The sequence below is a fragment of the Scyliorhinus torazame genome, chromosome 5 (genome assembly GCF_047496885.1).
Source record: "Scyliorhinus torazame isolate Kashiwa2021f chromosome 5, sScyTor2.1, whole genome shotgun sequence".
NCBI classification, from domain to species: domain Eukaryota; kingdom Metazoa; phylum Chordata; class Chondrichthyes; order Carcharhiniformes; family Scyliorhinidae; genus Scyliorhinus; species Scyliorhinus torazame.
Genome location: NC_092711.1, coordinates 74948782 through 74961296, shown reverse-complemented (window position 1 = coordinate 74961296; position 12515 = coordinate 74948782). Strand labels below are relative to the sequence as shown.

General features: G+C 47.4%; 1 protein-coding gene across 5 annotated transcripts; it reads left to right on the top strand.

The window, feature by feature from the left end:
* The first annotated feature begins 5201 nt into the window (after window positions 1-5201).
* Window positions 5202-12251, top strand: LOC140418497 (uncharacterized). Of its 5 annotated transcripts, XM_072501973.1 has the most exons (3): window positions 5202-5553; window positions 5682-6612; window positions 9196-12251. In XM_072501973.1, the coding sequence occupies exon 3, from the start codon at window positions 9505-9507 to the stop codon at window positions 10336-10338; it is 834 nt and encodes a 277-aa protein (XP_072358074.1). In that variant the 5' UTR covers window positions 5202-5553; window positions 5682-6612; window positions 9196-9504; the 3' UTR covers window positions 10339-12251. The 5 variants fall into 5 exon arrangements, with proteins under 5 accessions (XP_072358074.1, XP_072358073.1, XP_072358075.1 ...); XM_072501972.1 differs by having other exon boundaries at window positions 5202-6612; XM_072501974.1 differs by lacking the exons at window positions 5202-5553; window positions 5682-6612 and adding an exon at window positions 7964-8325.
* Window positions 12252-12515: the final 264 nt, after the last annotated feature.

Sequence of the window (12515 nt, the reverse complement as noted above, 5' to 3'; positions counted from 1 at the left end):
GAGCTGTGAGGAGGGTGCAGAGATCCTTCAGTGTGATTTGGACAAGTTGAGTGAGTGGGCAAATGAATGGCAGATGTAATTATACAGGGCCTTGGTGAGGCAACAACTGGAATATTGTGTGCAGTTTTGGTCTCCTTATCTTTATTCTTCCTCGAGGGGAAGTGCAGCGAAGGTTTACCAGACCAAATCCCAGGATGGCAGGACTGATGTATGAGGAGAGATTGAATCAATTAAGATTTTATTCTCTGAAGTTAGAAGAATGAGAGGGGATCTCATAGAAACCTATAAAATTCTAACAGGATTGGACAGGGTAGTTGCAGGAAGGATGTTCCGATGGTGGGTGTGTCCACAACCAGGGGTCACAGTCTGAGGATATGAGGGTAGCCCATTTAGGACAAAGATGAGGAGAAATATCTTCATCCAGAGAGTGGTGAGCCTGTGGAATTCGTTGGCACAGAAAGTAGTTGAGGCCAATTATGTAGAATGTTTGTTTATGTAGAATGTATGTTTTCAAGAAGCAGTTAGATACAGCACTTAGGGCGAAGGGGATCAAAGAATATTGGCGGGGGGGGGGGGGGGCAGGATCAAGCGATTGAGTTGGATGATCAGCCATGATCATAATGAATGGTGGAGCAGGCTCAAAAGGGCCGAATGGCCGCCTCCTGCTATTTTCTGTGTGAGAAGTCAATACGGATGTTTTCTATTCATAATAGTGAGATCTGCAAGAAAGTTGTTGTATAATCTAAAATAGTTTAAAAATAATTAATATTATTGAAATCTTATGAAGAAATATCTCACTGCAGCTTGCTGGTGAAAAACATAAGACATGCTTCTTACTTTAAAATCACTCGTTAGCTGGGCAGCACGGTGGCACAGTGGTTAGCACTGCTGCCTCACGGCGCCGAGGTCCCAGGTTCGATCCTGGCTCTGGGTCATTGTCCGTGTGCAGTTTGCACATTCTCCCCGTGTTTGCGTGGGTTTCGTCCCCACAACCCAAAGATGTGTCAGGTAGGTGGATTGGCCATGCTAAATTGCCCCTTAATTGGAAAAAATGAATTGGGCTCTAAATTTATTTAAAAGATAAAAATAAATAAAATCACTTGTCAGCTTGATCTAACCCCATTCCCCCACTCCATTCTGTGGGTAATCTGAGAATCCCAAATTCGAATTTAAGAGTCCCAGCTTGCTATACCTTCCATACTGTCTCTCCGAGCTTTTGCATCCAGGGATGGTTTTGCTAACCTGCCCCAAGGCCCTCAAACACTGCCTGGGGTTCTTTTCATACTACGCCCAGTGGGTCCCAAACCATGCGGACAAGGCCCGCCCACTCATCCAGTCCACCCATTTTCCCCTGACAGCCGAGGCTCTACATGCCTTCGACCGTATCAGAGCCGATATCACCAAGGCCGCGATGCACGCAGTAGACGAGACACTGCCCTTTCAAGTGGAGAGCGACGCATGCGACATCGCCCTAGCGGCCACCCTCAAACAGGCAGGCAGGCCGGTGGCATTCTTTTCCCGCACCCTTCATGCCTCCTCAATTCGGCACTCCTCCGTCGGAAAAGAGGCCCAAGCTATCGTTGAAGCTGTGCGGCATTGGAGGCATTTCCTGGCCAGCAGGAGATTCACGCTCCTCGCTGACCAACGGTCGGTAGCCTTCATGTTTAATAACACACAGCGGGGCAAGATCAAAAATGATAAAATCTTGAGGTGGAGGATCGAGCTCTCCACATACAACTACGAGATTATGTATCGCCCCGGCAAGCTCAACAAGCCCCCAGACGCCCTATCCCGAGGTACATGTGCCAGCACCCAAGAAGACTGACTCCGGACCCTGCACGACAGCCTTTGTCACCCAGGAGTCACATGGTTGTACCATTTCATAAAGGCCCGCAATCTGCCCTACTCCGTCGAGGAAGTGCAGACAACCAGGGACTGCCAGATCTGTGCGGAGTGCAAACCGCACTTCCACCAGCCGGACTGTGCACGCCTGGTGAAGGCCTCCCGCCTCTTTGAACACTTCAGCATGGATTTCAAAGGGCCCCTCCCCTCCACCGACCGTAACACGTATTTCCTCAGTGTGGTCGATGAGTACTCCAGATTCCCCTTCGCCATCCCATGCCCCGACATGACATCTGCCACCGTCATCAAAGCCCTCAACACAATCTTTGCTCTGTTCGGTTTCCCCGCCTACATCCACAGTGACAGGGGATCCTCATTCATGAGTGATGAGCTGCGTCAGTACCTGCTCAGCATGGGTATCGCCTCCAGCAGGACGACCAGCTATAACCCCCGGGGAAACGGGCAGGTAGAGAGGGAGAACGGGACGGTCTGGAGGGCTGTCAAACTGGCCCTACGGTCCAGGAATCTCCCGGCCACCCGCTGGCAGGAGGTCCTCCCCGATGCACTGCATTCCATTCGGTCACTACTATGCACCGCCACTAACGACACACCCCATGAACGTCTCTTTGCCTTCCCCAGGAAGTCTACATCTGGGGTGTCACTCCCGACTTGGCTCGCAGCTCCAGGACCCGTACTCCTCCGTAGGCACGTCCGACTCCACAAGCCGGACCCGTTGGCAGAAAGGGTGCAGTTGCTCCCTTCGCGAACCCCCAGTCTGCCTACGTAGCATACCCCGGCGGCCGCCAGGATACTGTCTCCCTCAGGGACCTGACACCAGCAGGTTCCACACACACACACCTCTGGCCTGGCTCCACCCCACCCTCTCCGAGCGCTCCCAGAAGCAACCACCCCAGGACCATCCGTCCTTCCCCTGCCCACGCCTGAGGATGAAGAGGATTTTGGCATGCTCCCAGAGTCACCGAGGACCAGACCGACATCGGAATTATCGCCGCCACCACTGCGTCACTCCAAGTGGCACATCAAGGCCACGGACCGACTAAATTTATAACTGGTTCAGGACTGCCTAACCTCTGGACTTCAACATTTTTTTGCAATGCTGTACATTAAACTCAAACTTTCTGTATATAGTTCTCCAGCACCCCCGCCGGACTCAATTTTAACAGGGGGTGAATGTGGTAAACCACTGTTGTACATATATTAGGATATGTATGGTAAGACCCTGTACTACAGGTACAGCAGGAGTCCCTGCCTGCTGGCTCCGCACAGTAGGCAGAGTATAAATATGAGTGTCCTCCGTACAGCAGCCATTTTGCCAGCTGCTGTGGGAGGCCACACATCTTAGAGTAATAAAGCCTCATTTGTATTCAACTCTCGTCTTTGTCCAATTGATCGTGCATCCGTAGTTTAGGGAGAATGAGAAACTCAAGCAGGTGCTTCAGTGCAGACAGGTCACCGTGGAAATGTTGTTAAGACATTCCTTCACTGCAGACAGGTCATCGTGGAAACGCTGATAAGACATTCCATTCCACAGAATCGACTCATTGGAAACTCTAATTGGATTGGGAAGAGGACAGAGTTTGTCTGTTATTAACCTCAACATAAACTTAAACCAGAGTAAATAATGGAACAGATTAAATTCTAATCTGTGATGTTTATAGCTACAGTAATGAAATTATCAGAATAATAGAATCAACAGGCAGGGTAGTTTAGGGAAAATGAAGAAATTACAGAAGAAACGTAACTGGTGGGAACCCGAGAATGTGTCCTTGTAAATCACAGATGAGAGAAACTCCTGCTGTCTTTTCCTCACTTGCTGCATGAACTGTGTTCCATACTGGGCACCAAACCTCAGGAAATATATATTGCACTTGGCAACAGTCCAGTTCAGATTGACCATGAAGAAGTGAGGCTGGTGATCTGAGTGAATCCCTTCCCACACACGGAGAACATTAACAGTAACTCCTCAGTGTGAACAGGCCGATTAATTTCCAGGTCTGATTAAATCTATTCCACAGACCCCAGATTTCCAAAGCTTCTCCCCAGCGTGACTACATACCGTTCGAAAGGTCAGATCATCGGCTAAAACATTATCTACATTCAGAACAGGTGAACTGTTTCTCCCAACATTAAACGGGGCTTTTTGCTTCCATGGTTAAAGGCTGACGATGTTCATGACCATGGAGGGATTTGACAACCTGAATACAAATTTTATAATGGAGGCATTGCTTAATCAGAGCTTGAGTAGGTCAATGAGCACAGTGGTGATGGTGAACAGGACTTTGAATGATCTCATATTTCCGTGTGCGGGTGCGGTGAATGAGAGAGGCTGGATAGGAATGTATTGGAATCAAGTCTAAAGGTAACAAAGGGAGGACACAATCTCAGACTCAAGGAACAATCCTTTACAACAGAGATGAGGAGGAATTTGTTCAGCCAGAGGGTGGTGAATCTGTCACAATATTTCCTCTGGCTGTCTGGTCCAGGATGACTGCTCATACTCCCTGTTGCACATTTCCCGTAGTCATCAGCAGTCTCTCGATTTGATGTCTACTCAGGGTCTGTGTTTTTGCCATGGATCTTCATGTGACTGCACAGACCTGCAGTTTTTTGGACACATGGGGCAGGACATCCGAAGAGGGAGTGGGAGTCACTGAGCAGGATTTGCTTCATGCTAAATTGACCCTTAGTACCCAAAGGTAACGTGGGCCTTGGTAGAGTGGTCTTTCAGATAGTCGGTGCAGACTCGATGGGCCGAATAGCCTCCTTCTGCACTGTAGTGATTCTATAATGTGATTCCAATGATCTCATTTTCGCGCGATATAGTTACCTCCCCATTCATTGAAAACATTGCCCCGTACAAAGATGGTGACTGCACATGCGTCCTCCTGCAGATTGCCCCTATTAAAGATGGCGGTCTTTAAAACGGGCAGGTGAGGGCCAGCTCGGTTCAAATGGGAAGACTTTTTCCGAAGTTTGTGCTTGCACAACATGTATACAAAAATACTCCACACACCTGGCAGATCAATCGGTGACTGCTTTCCGCAATTTTCCGTTTACCGGTCGCGGACCGAAGAAAAAACCGTCAACATTACCACATCACCATAACCGGAACTGCACCTGCGTCACTCACAGCCCGGCTCCGCCCCTCATTCAATCCGATTGGTTGGAGGACCAGCCTCTCCCGCTCGGTCCTCCAGACCCGCCCCCTCTTTCTATTGGCCTAAAGCTTTATCAACCACACCCCTGGCATTGTAATGTGGAGCATGCGCAGCGAGGCTCATGTCCAGGGACAGACTCTTCTTTGTCTCATCTTCAGGCGGATAAGCGGAGGCAGCGTTAGGGGCAGTTGGGGGGGGGGGGGAGGCTTCACAAACACCCAGTGGAGGCCTCAACACCCCCATTAACAAACTGGCGGCACCGCCTCAACACCCAACACAACGGCAGCTGCCGCTTTCTCCCGGTGCCGGGCCCCAGTGGACAAATGTGGCTTCAGGAAGGAAATGCAGCAATGGATTTGTTCAGGAGAAATTATCTTTAACTCACTTTACTGATCCTGGAGCAGGAGGAGAGAATGGGGGCAATTTCTATCCTCCACTCACACTGATGTAACGTAGATGGTCGAATTTAAATTCAGTGAATAATCTGAAATTCAAAACTCCATTCCGTATTAATGACCTTGAAACCATTGTGGTGAGTTTGTGGGAAGGGGAAACTGTGGGACTGGGATTTGCAGCTTTGGGAAATGAGAGAAACAATTACTCCCCAGGGACGAGAATTATCTGTTCTGAATTTCTGACCTGTGTAAACTGATTTTACAGGGTTACAAGGAATGGATTGACAGACTGGAAACTCAAATCAATCATTACATCAAGATCTGATAGTCACTCAATTGATCAGGATCTGAATGTCATCAACTTTTGAATGTGGAAGGATAAATGTTTGTTCTGTCTGTGGGAAAAGATTTTAACCATCAGTGTGACTGGAAAAGCACAAAGAAACACACACACCCGAGTGAGAGTGTTCCAGTGAACTGACTGTGGAAAGAGCTTTAACCAGTTACACAGCCTGAAAAACAGCCCACCATTCACAGCGAGGAGAAACTGTACACGTGTTCTGTGTGTGGAAGAAGCTTCAACTGATCATCCAAAATGGAGAGACACAAGGACGCCGGCATCATTGAGAAACCGTGTAAATGTGGGGATTGTGGGAAGGGATTCAGTTACCCTTCTGAGCTGGAAACCCATCACCGCAGTCACACCGGGGAGAGACCATTCACCTGTTCCGAGTGTGGAAAGGGATTCACTCGACTAACACATCTTACTGCACACCAACTTGTTCACTCTGACATGAGACCTTTCAAATGTTCCGATTGTGAGAAGAGCTTTAAAAACAAATTTAATCTTCTGATACACCAGCGAGTTCACACTGGGGAGAGGCCGTTCACCTGTTCCGAGTGTGGAAAGCGATTCGCTCGACTAACACATCTGACTGCACACCAACGTGTTCACTCTGATTTGAGACCTTTTAAATGTTCCGCCTGTGAGAAGAGCTTTAAAGGCAAAATGGATCTGCTGATTCACCAGTGCAATCACACTGGAGAGAGGCATTCACCTGCTCAGTGTGTGGGAAGGGATTCACTCAGCATTCCCTCCAACTGAAACATCAGCGCATTCACACCAGGGAGACATTATTCATCTGCTCTGTGTGTGGGAAGGGATTCACTCGTTCATTCACCCTGCAGAAACACCAGTGAGTTCACAAGAGGTTGGATTCTGTTATTGCTACTGTTAATCACATCCAGGACTGAACCATGTTCATTCTGACAGTTATAATAATAATCGCTTATTGTCACACGTAGGCTTCAATGAAGTTACTGTGAAAAGCCCCTAGTCACCACATTCCGGCGCCTGTTTGGGGAGGTTGGTGCGGGAATTGAACCGTACTGCTGGCCTGCCTTGGTCTGCTTTAAAAGCCAGCGATTTAGCCCAGTGTGCTAAACCAGCTGGAAACCCATTAAGGGTTAATCCAGATCATACAGATCATGCCGCAGATTCACCTCCCTCTGGCTGAAGAAATTCCTCCTCATCTCTGTTTTAAAGGATCATCCCTTTAGTCTGAGATTCTGAAAGTTAGAAAGTTTATTTTAAGCTTGTTTCCGACTTGCTTGCCCTCTTCCTCTGGTTCTAGTTTTTCCTACAAGTGGAAACATCCTCTCCACATCCATTCTATCCAGGCCTCACAGTATCCTGTAAGTTTCAATAAGGTCCCCCCTCATCCTTCTGAACTCCCAACGAGTGCAGACCAGAGTCCTCAATTGTTCCTCATACAACAAGTTCTTCATTCCAGGGATCATTCTTGTGAACCTCTGGACCCTTTCCCAAGGTCGGCAAGGTTTGGGCCCCGTATCGTTCCTTTGATACGGGGCCCAAAACTCCAAATGTTGTCTGACCAGAGCCTTATACAGCCTCAGAAGTACTGCTTTTGTATTCTAGCCCTCTCAACATGAATGCTAACATTGCATTTGCCTTCCTAACTGCCCATTGAACCTGCACGTTAACCTTCAGAGAATCTTGAAAGTCAATGTCTTTAAGAGAGAGAGGGAGAGACCTGGTCCAACCTTTCCAGAGTCTGCACCCTCCCTGGATTCACTTCCTTTCCCTTCAGTTCCTGCAAGTCACAAATTTATCCCAGAACGAGAAAAGAAATGAAGCTGGACTGGGATGGGCAAAGTCAGAAGTCTCACAACACCAGGTTAAAGTCCAACAGGTTTATTTTTAAGTCACAAGCTTTCGAGCGCCGTGCCTGCGCTGCAAGCTGCTCCTTCAAAAGCTTCTGATTTGACATAAACCTATTGTACTTTAAGCTGCTGTTGCGAGAGGAGACATGGAAAAGGGACAGACACGGATTTCCTCCAACACAACTTCCGCATTGTGACGTCACAATGCACCCCTCCTGAATCAGCCAAAGGAATCACTCTTCCGCGGTGACATCTCCGGCTTGCAGCTCCGGCCCGGCGCTCGGAGACAAGGAGCCCCCCAACTCAGAGATAGAAGCCCCGCCCCGCCCCTTGGAATCACCAGCCCCGCCCGCCCCTTGGAGTCACGAGCCCCGCCCCTCGGAGACACGAGCCCCGCCCCTCGGAGACAGGAGACCCGTCCCTCGGAGACAGTGGCCCCGCCCCATTGTTGCCCCGCCCCTGCACCCCCTCGCGGGACATTTCCATGCGCAGGGCGGAGCTGTGAATAGAGCATGCGCGGTGACGTTATGCGCAGTGCTGATGCTGGAACTGGACAGAGTGGATGGGAGATGACCGCCAGCGCTTTGGATAATGCAGCCGCTGAGTGAGCGGGAGGAATGAAGTCTGCAGAATAACCTGAGAGAATTCAAACCCATTCCGTGGAAGATTCAAAGCCCGAATAAACAGTTAGTAGACCCGTGCTTGCGGCTGAGCGACTTTTCCTGGTGAATATCGCAGATAACGGCTGCCATTGTCTTTATATTGGGCCGTGCGGGAAGGCGCATGCGCAGTCGCCATCTTTCTATTGATGCGCCACCATTCAGGCTCAGAATTCAGGGAGAGAAATCTGTGAATTGGAGTCCTGGACATTTTTTAAGTTCGTTGATGGGACGTGGACGTCGTAGGCTGTGCCAGCATTTATTGCCCATCCCTAATTGCCCTTGAGGGGGCATTTAAAGATCAACCATATTGCTGTGGGTCTGGAATCACATGTAGGCCAGCCAAGGTAAGGGTAGCAGATTTCCTTCCTTAAATGACTAGATTTTTTTTTACAACAATCAACAATGGTTTCATGGTCATCATTAGTCTTTTAATTCCAGATTTTTATTGAATTCAAATTTCGCCATCTGCAGTGGCAGGATTTGAACCTGAGATCCCCAGAGCATTGTTCTGGGTCTCTGGTTATTTAGTCCATTACGCTACCACCGCCCCATTGAGTGACACTGATGGATTCTGGAAACTCCTGTACAGGGTGAGAAGGGGAAAAGATTTTCACACAGCAAACTGAAACAAAGAAGAATTTGGGTAACTTCTGAATGTCTATCTGGGACTGACAGAAATTCCCTTTTCAGGGTGTTTGGAGAACTGAACTCAGGCAGAGGAGAGGGAGGAAGAAAACTTGGAGTTGAGGAAAGAAACGGAGAAGATGGTGAGATGGGTTTGGATTTCAGCCCAAGGAGGGAGAGTGTGTGGGGTGGGGATTTACAGCTTTGGGGGAACAAGAGAGGAAAAAATGTTCCAGAGAAACTAGAATTGTCTGTTCAGAATTTCTATCCTGGACTGACAGTGATGACTTTTGTAAACTCCTTTTACAGGATATTAGGCGAGGAGAATTTGCCATCGGGAATGTCAAACATAACATCAGATCAACATCCAACAAATTAACTCTATTCTTCAGGACCTGAATATCATCAGTTTCTGAATGTGGAAAGAAGGTTTTCATTTGGAAAAAGATTTAAACTATCAGTGTGACTGGAAGAACACGGAGAAACACTAACACCCGAATGAGAGTGTTCCAGAAAACTGACTGTACCGCTTACACAGCCTGAAAACATATAACTCAATTGCTCTGGGAACAAACTGTACACTTGTTCTGTGTGGATAGACACAAGGACACTGGCACCATGGAGAAACTGTGGCAATGTGGGGAGGTATTCACTTTCCCCTCCCAGCTAGTAACTCATCGACGCATTCACACTGGGGACAGGCCGTTCACCTGCTCCGTGTGTGGGAAGGGATTCACTCGGTCATCAAACTTAGCATTACACCAGCGGGTTCACACTGGGGAGAGGCCATTCACCTGCTCTGTGTGTGGGAAGGGATTCACTCGGTCATCACACTTAGCATTACACAAGCGGGTTCACACTGGGGAGAGGCCATTCACCTGCTCTGTGTGTGGGAAGGGATTCATTAACTCATCCAACCTAGTGTCACACCAGCGAGTTCACACTGGGGAGAAACCATTCAGCTGCACTGACTGTGGAATGAGCTTTAGGCTTTCATCCACCCTGCAGAAACACCAGCGAGTTCATACTGGTGAGAAACCATTCAACTGCCCTGACTGTGGAAAGAGCTTCAGGCATTCTAGCAGCTTCACCGTGCACCAACGAATTCACAGAGGGGAGCGACCATTCACCTGCTCTTTGTGTGGGAGGGGATTCACTCAGTCATCTAATCTAGCATTACACCAGCGAGGTCACAGTGGGGAGAGGCCGTTCACCTGCCCCGAGTGTGGGAAGGGATTCATTGATTCATGCCAGTTGCTGAGACATGAACGGGTTCACACTGGAGAGAGGCCGTTCACCTGCTCCGAGTGTGGGAAGGGATTCACTGAGTCATCCCAACTGCTGAGACATGAACGGGTTCACACTGGGGAGAGGCCGTTCACCTGCTCCGAGTGTGGGAAGGGATTCATTGATTCATCACAACTACTGAAACACCAGCGACGTCACAAGTGACTCAGGGATTGGATTCTGCTGTTATTGCTGCTGTTAATGACAACCAGGCCCCAATCACATTCATTCTGACAGTCGGGGTTTGTTTCTGCTAATGTTAATCCACTGTTTAACTGGGCTGGAGTTTATTATTCTGGATCTATAGCTGATTGTATTCTTGGGGCTGCAGAATTCTGGAACTGCTGTGTGTGATCTCTCTCCATAATCCAGAAACTCTCATCAGAAATTAGTTCACAACAAGATTCTGGATTTTTCTTCAATCCCAAAATGACCTTTGGTACAAAATCTACAATTCAGTGTCTGATTTGTTCCACTGATTAACATTTCCGATTAGAAAGTGCTGATCAGCCCTTGCTGCCAATTCTTACTGATTTGTACATTACACACAGTGAAGTCTCCGTTATCTCCCAGAAAGAAAGGGAATGGGAATTGGTGGGGAATTGAGAGGCCAGAATGTTATCCCTCCCATCTCCCATCTAGTCCGGAAATCCCCTCAGACCGGGAATGGAGACAAGTTCAATCCAAGTAATAGATTGTGAGAAATCACAGTTTAATCGACTTGTGTAAAATCATCAGAAATCTATGGAATATTTGAGAAATAGTTCTCCCTCTGTATTCTGAAGAAAGCTTCTATGTCAGCTTGCTGAATGACAAACACAGGACAGACCTGTTATCTCTGCCAAGGACAATGTCTTGAGTATAGCCCCTGAAAGAAGACATTTTGAACCCTGATATAATTGGACATTATGAGCCATTCGTAACCCAATTGTGTGTGTGAAGATTAACACACGCTCTCAAGAACAAGGAGATTTCAAAGTGATTGGCTTCACCCAAACATCAAAATCTGGCTCACACCAGTGATCCGTTCAGAGGCGGTGGCAGCCACCAGCCATGGACACCAACACCAGTGAACCGTTCAGAGGACACTGCAGCCACCAGCCATGGACACCAACACCAGTGAACTGTTCAGAGAGGATGGCAGCCACCAGCCATGGACACCAACATCACTCAGCACCATCCTTCTGTTTGTCCTCCAGGAGCCAGAAACCATCATCACCTAAAGAAATGTTTACTTTTTCTGTCCATTTAACTCATGTTTGTTGCTTCTCAATAATTTGTTTTAAAATCACTCCTGAGCTCAATCCTCTTTTCGGGTAAGTTATGATTCCTCACTCTGTATCTTTCAAGTGGTGTTAGGAGTGGAATCACATCGCTTCTCGGCCTTTTGGCGAAGGTGAGCGTGAGGTCAGGTGAAATGCCTGCATCTGGTATGTCTCTCTGGTGGGGACCATGAATTGGATTCAATTTGAATTGTTTTTTGGAGCAGGCAAAGAGCTGGATTAGGGATTTGCTCCTGGCCACACTCTGAGATATGGCTTTGTAATTCTGATAAAGTAATTAAAAAACAGTTTAAATAAGGAGTGGGATCACAGTGGTCGGGATCATTGACTTGGGAAACAACAGCCTGAATTAAATGTGAATGGAGAATTTGAGTCAGTTACAAAGCTGATTGTAAATATTTCTGTAGGTGCATAGATAGGAAGAGTGAAAGTAAACATGCCTCCATGAGAGACGGGGAAATTATAATCGGAATAAGGAAATAAGACACAAAACAAATACTTTTTATCTGTCTTCATCGTAGGAAACAGAAAAGTTCCAATTACAAGGGGGAACTGAGGGTTTGGTGCAGGGGGCGGATGGCAACCTTAGTACAAGAACGAGTCATATTTTTAAAAATTGGTCAACAGTACAATATCTGAAGAGCCACAACTATGTTAATCAGATGCCAGTAATAATGAAAATCCAGTCAGACACACGTTTCAACATTATTTTATAGAATTTTACAGAAAAGTTGTTAATTGAATCATGCTTTCTGACAATTATAATGTGAATAAAAGTTTAAAAAATGAAAAAGACCATTTAATTCCCATTGAAAATGTGTTTGATTGATCAAGAATGGAAGCTGCATGAATCCTGACTGAGCTGCATACAGCTTTGCAGATGCAGGTTACAGACTCCCTTATCCAGTCAGAATGATGAACTTCTAGAATTATAGAGTGGAGAAATTAATGGGACTAAATAGTGACTATATCCTCTGGTCCAGACACCCTATATCCTTGGGATTTAAGAGGCAGCTGCATAAATATTGGATCTTCCAGAATTCCTTACTTCTAGAACAA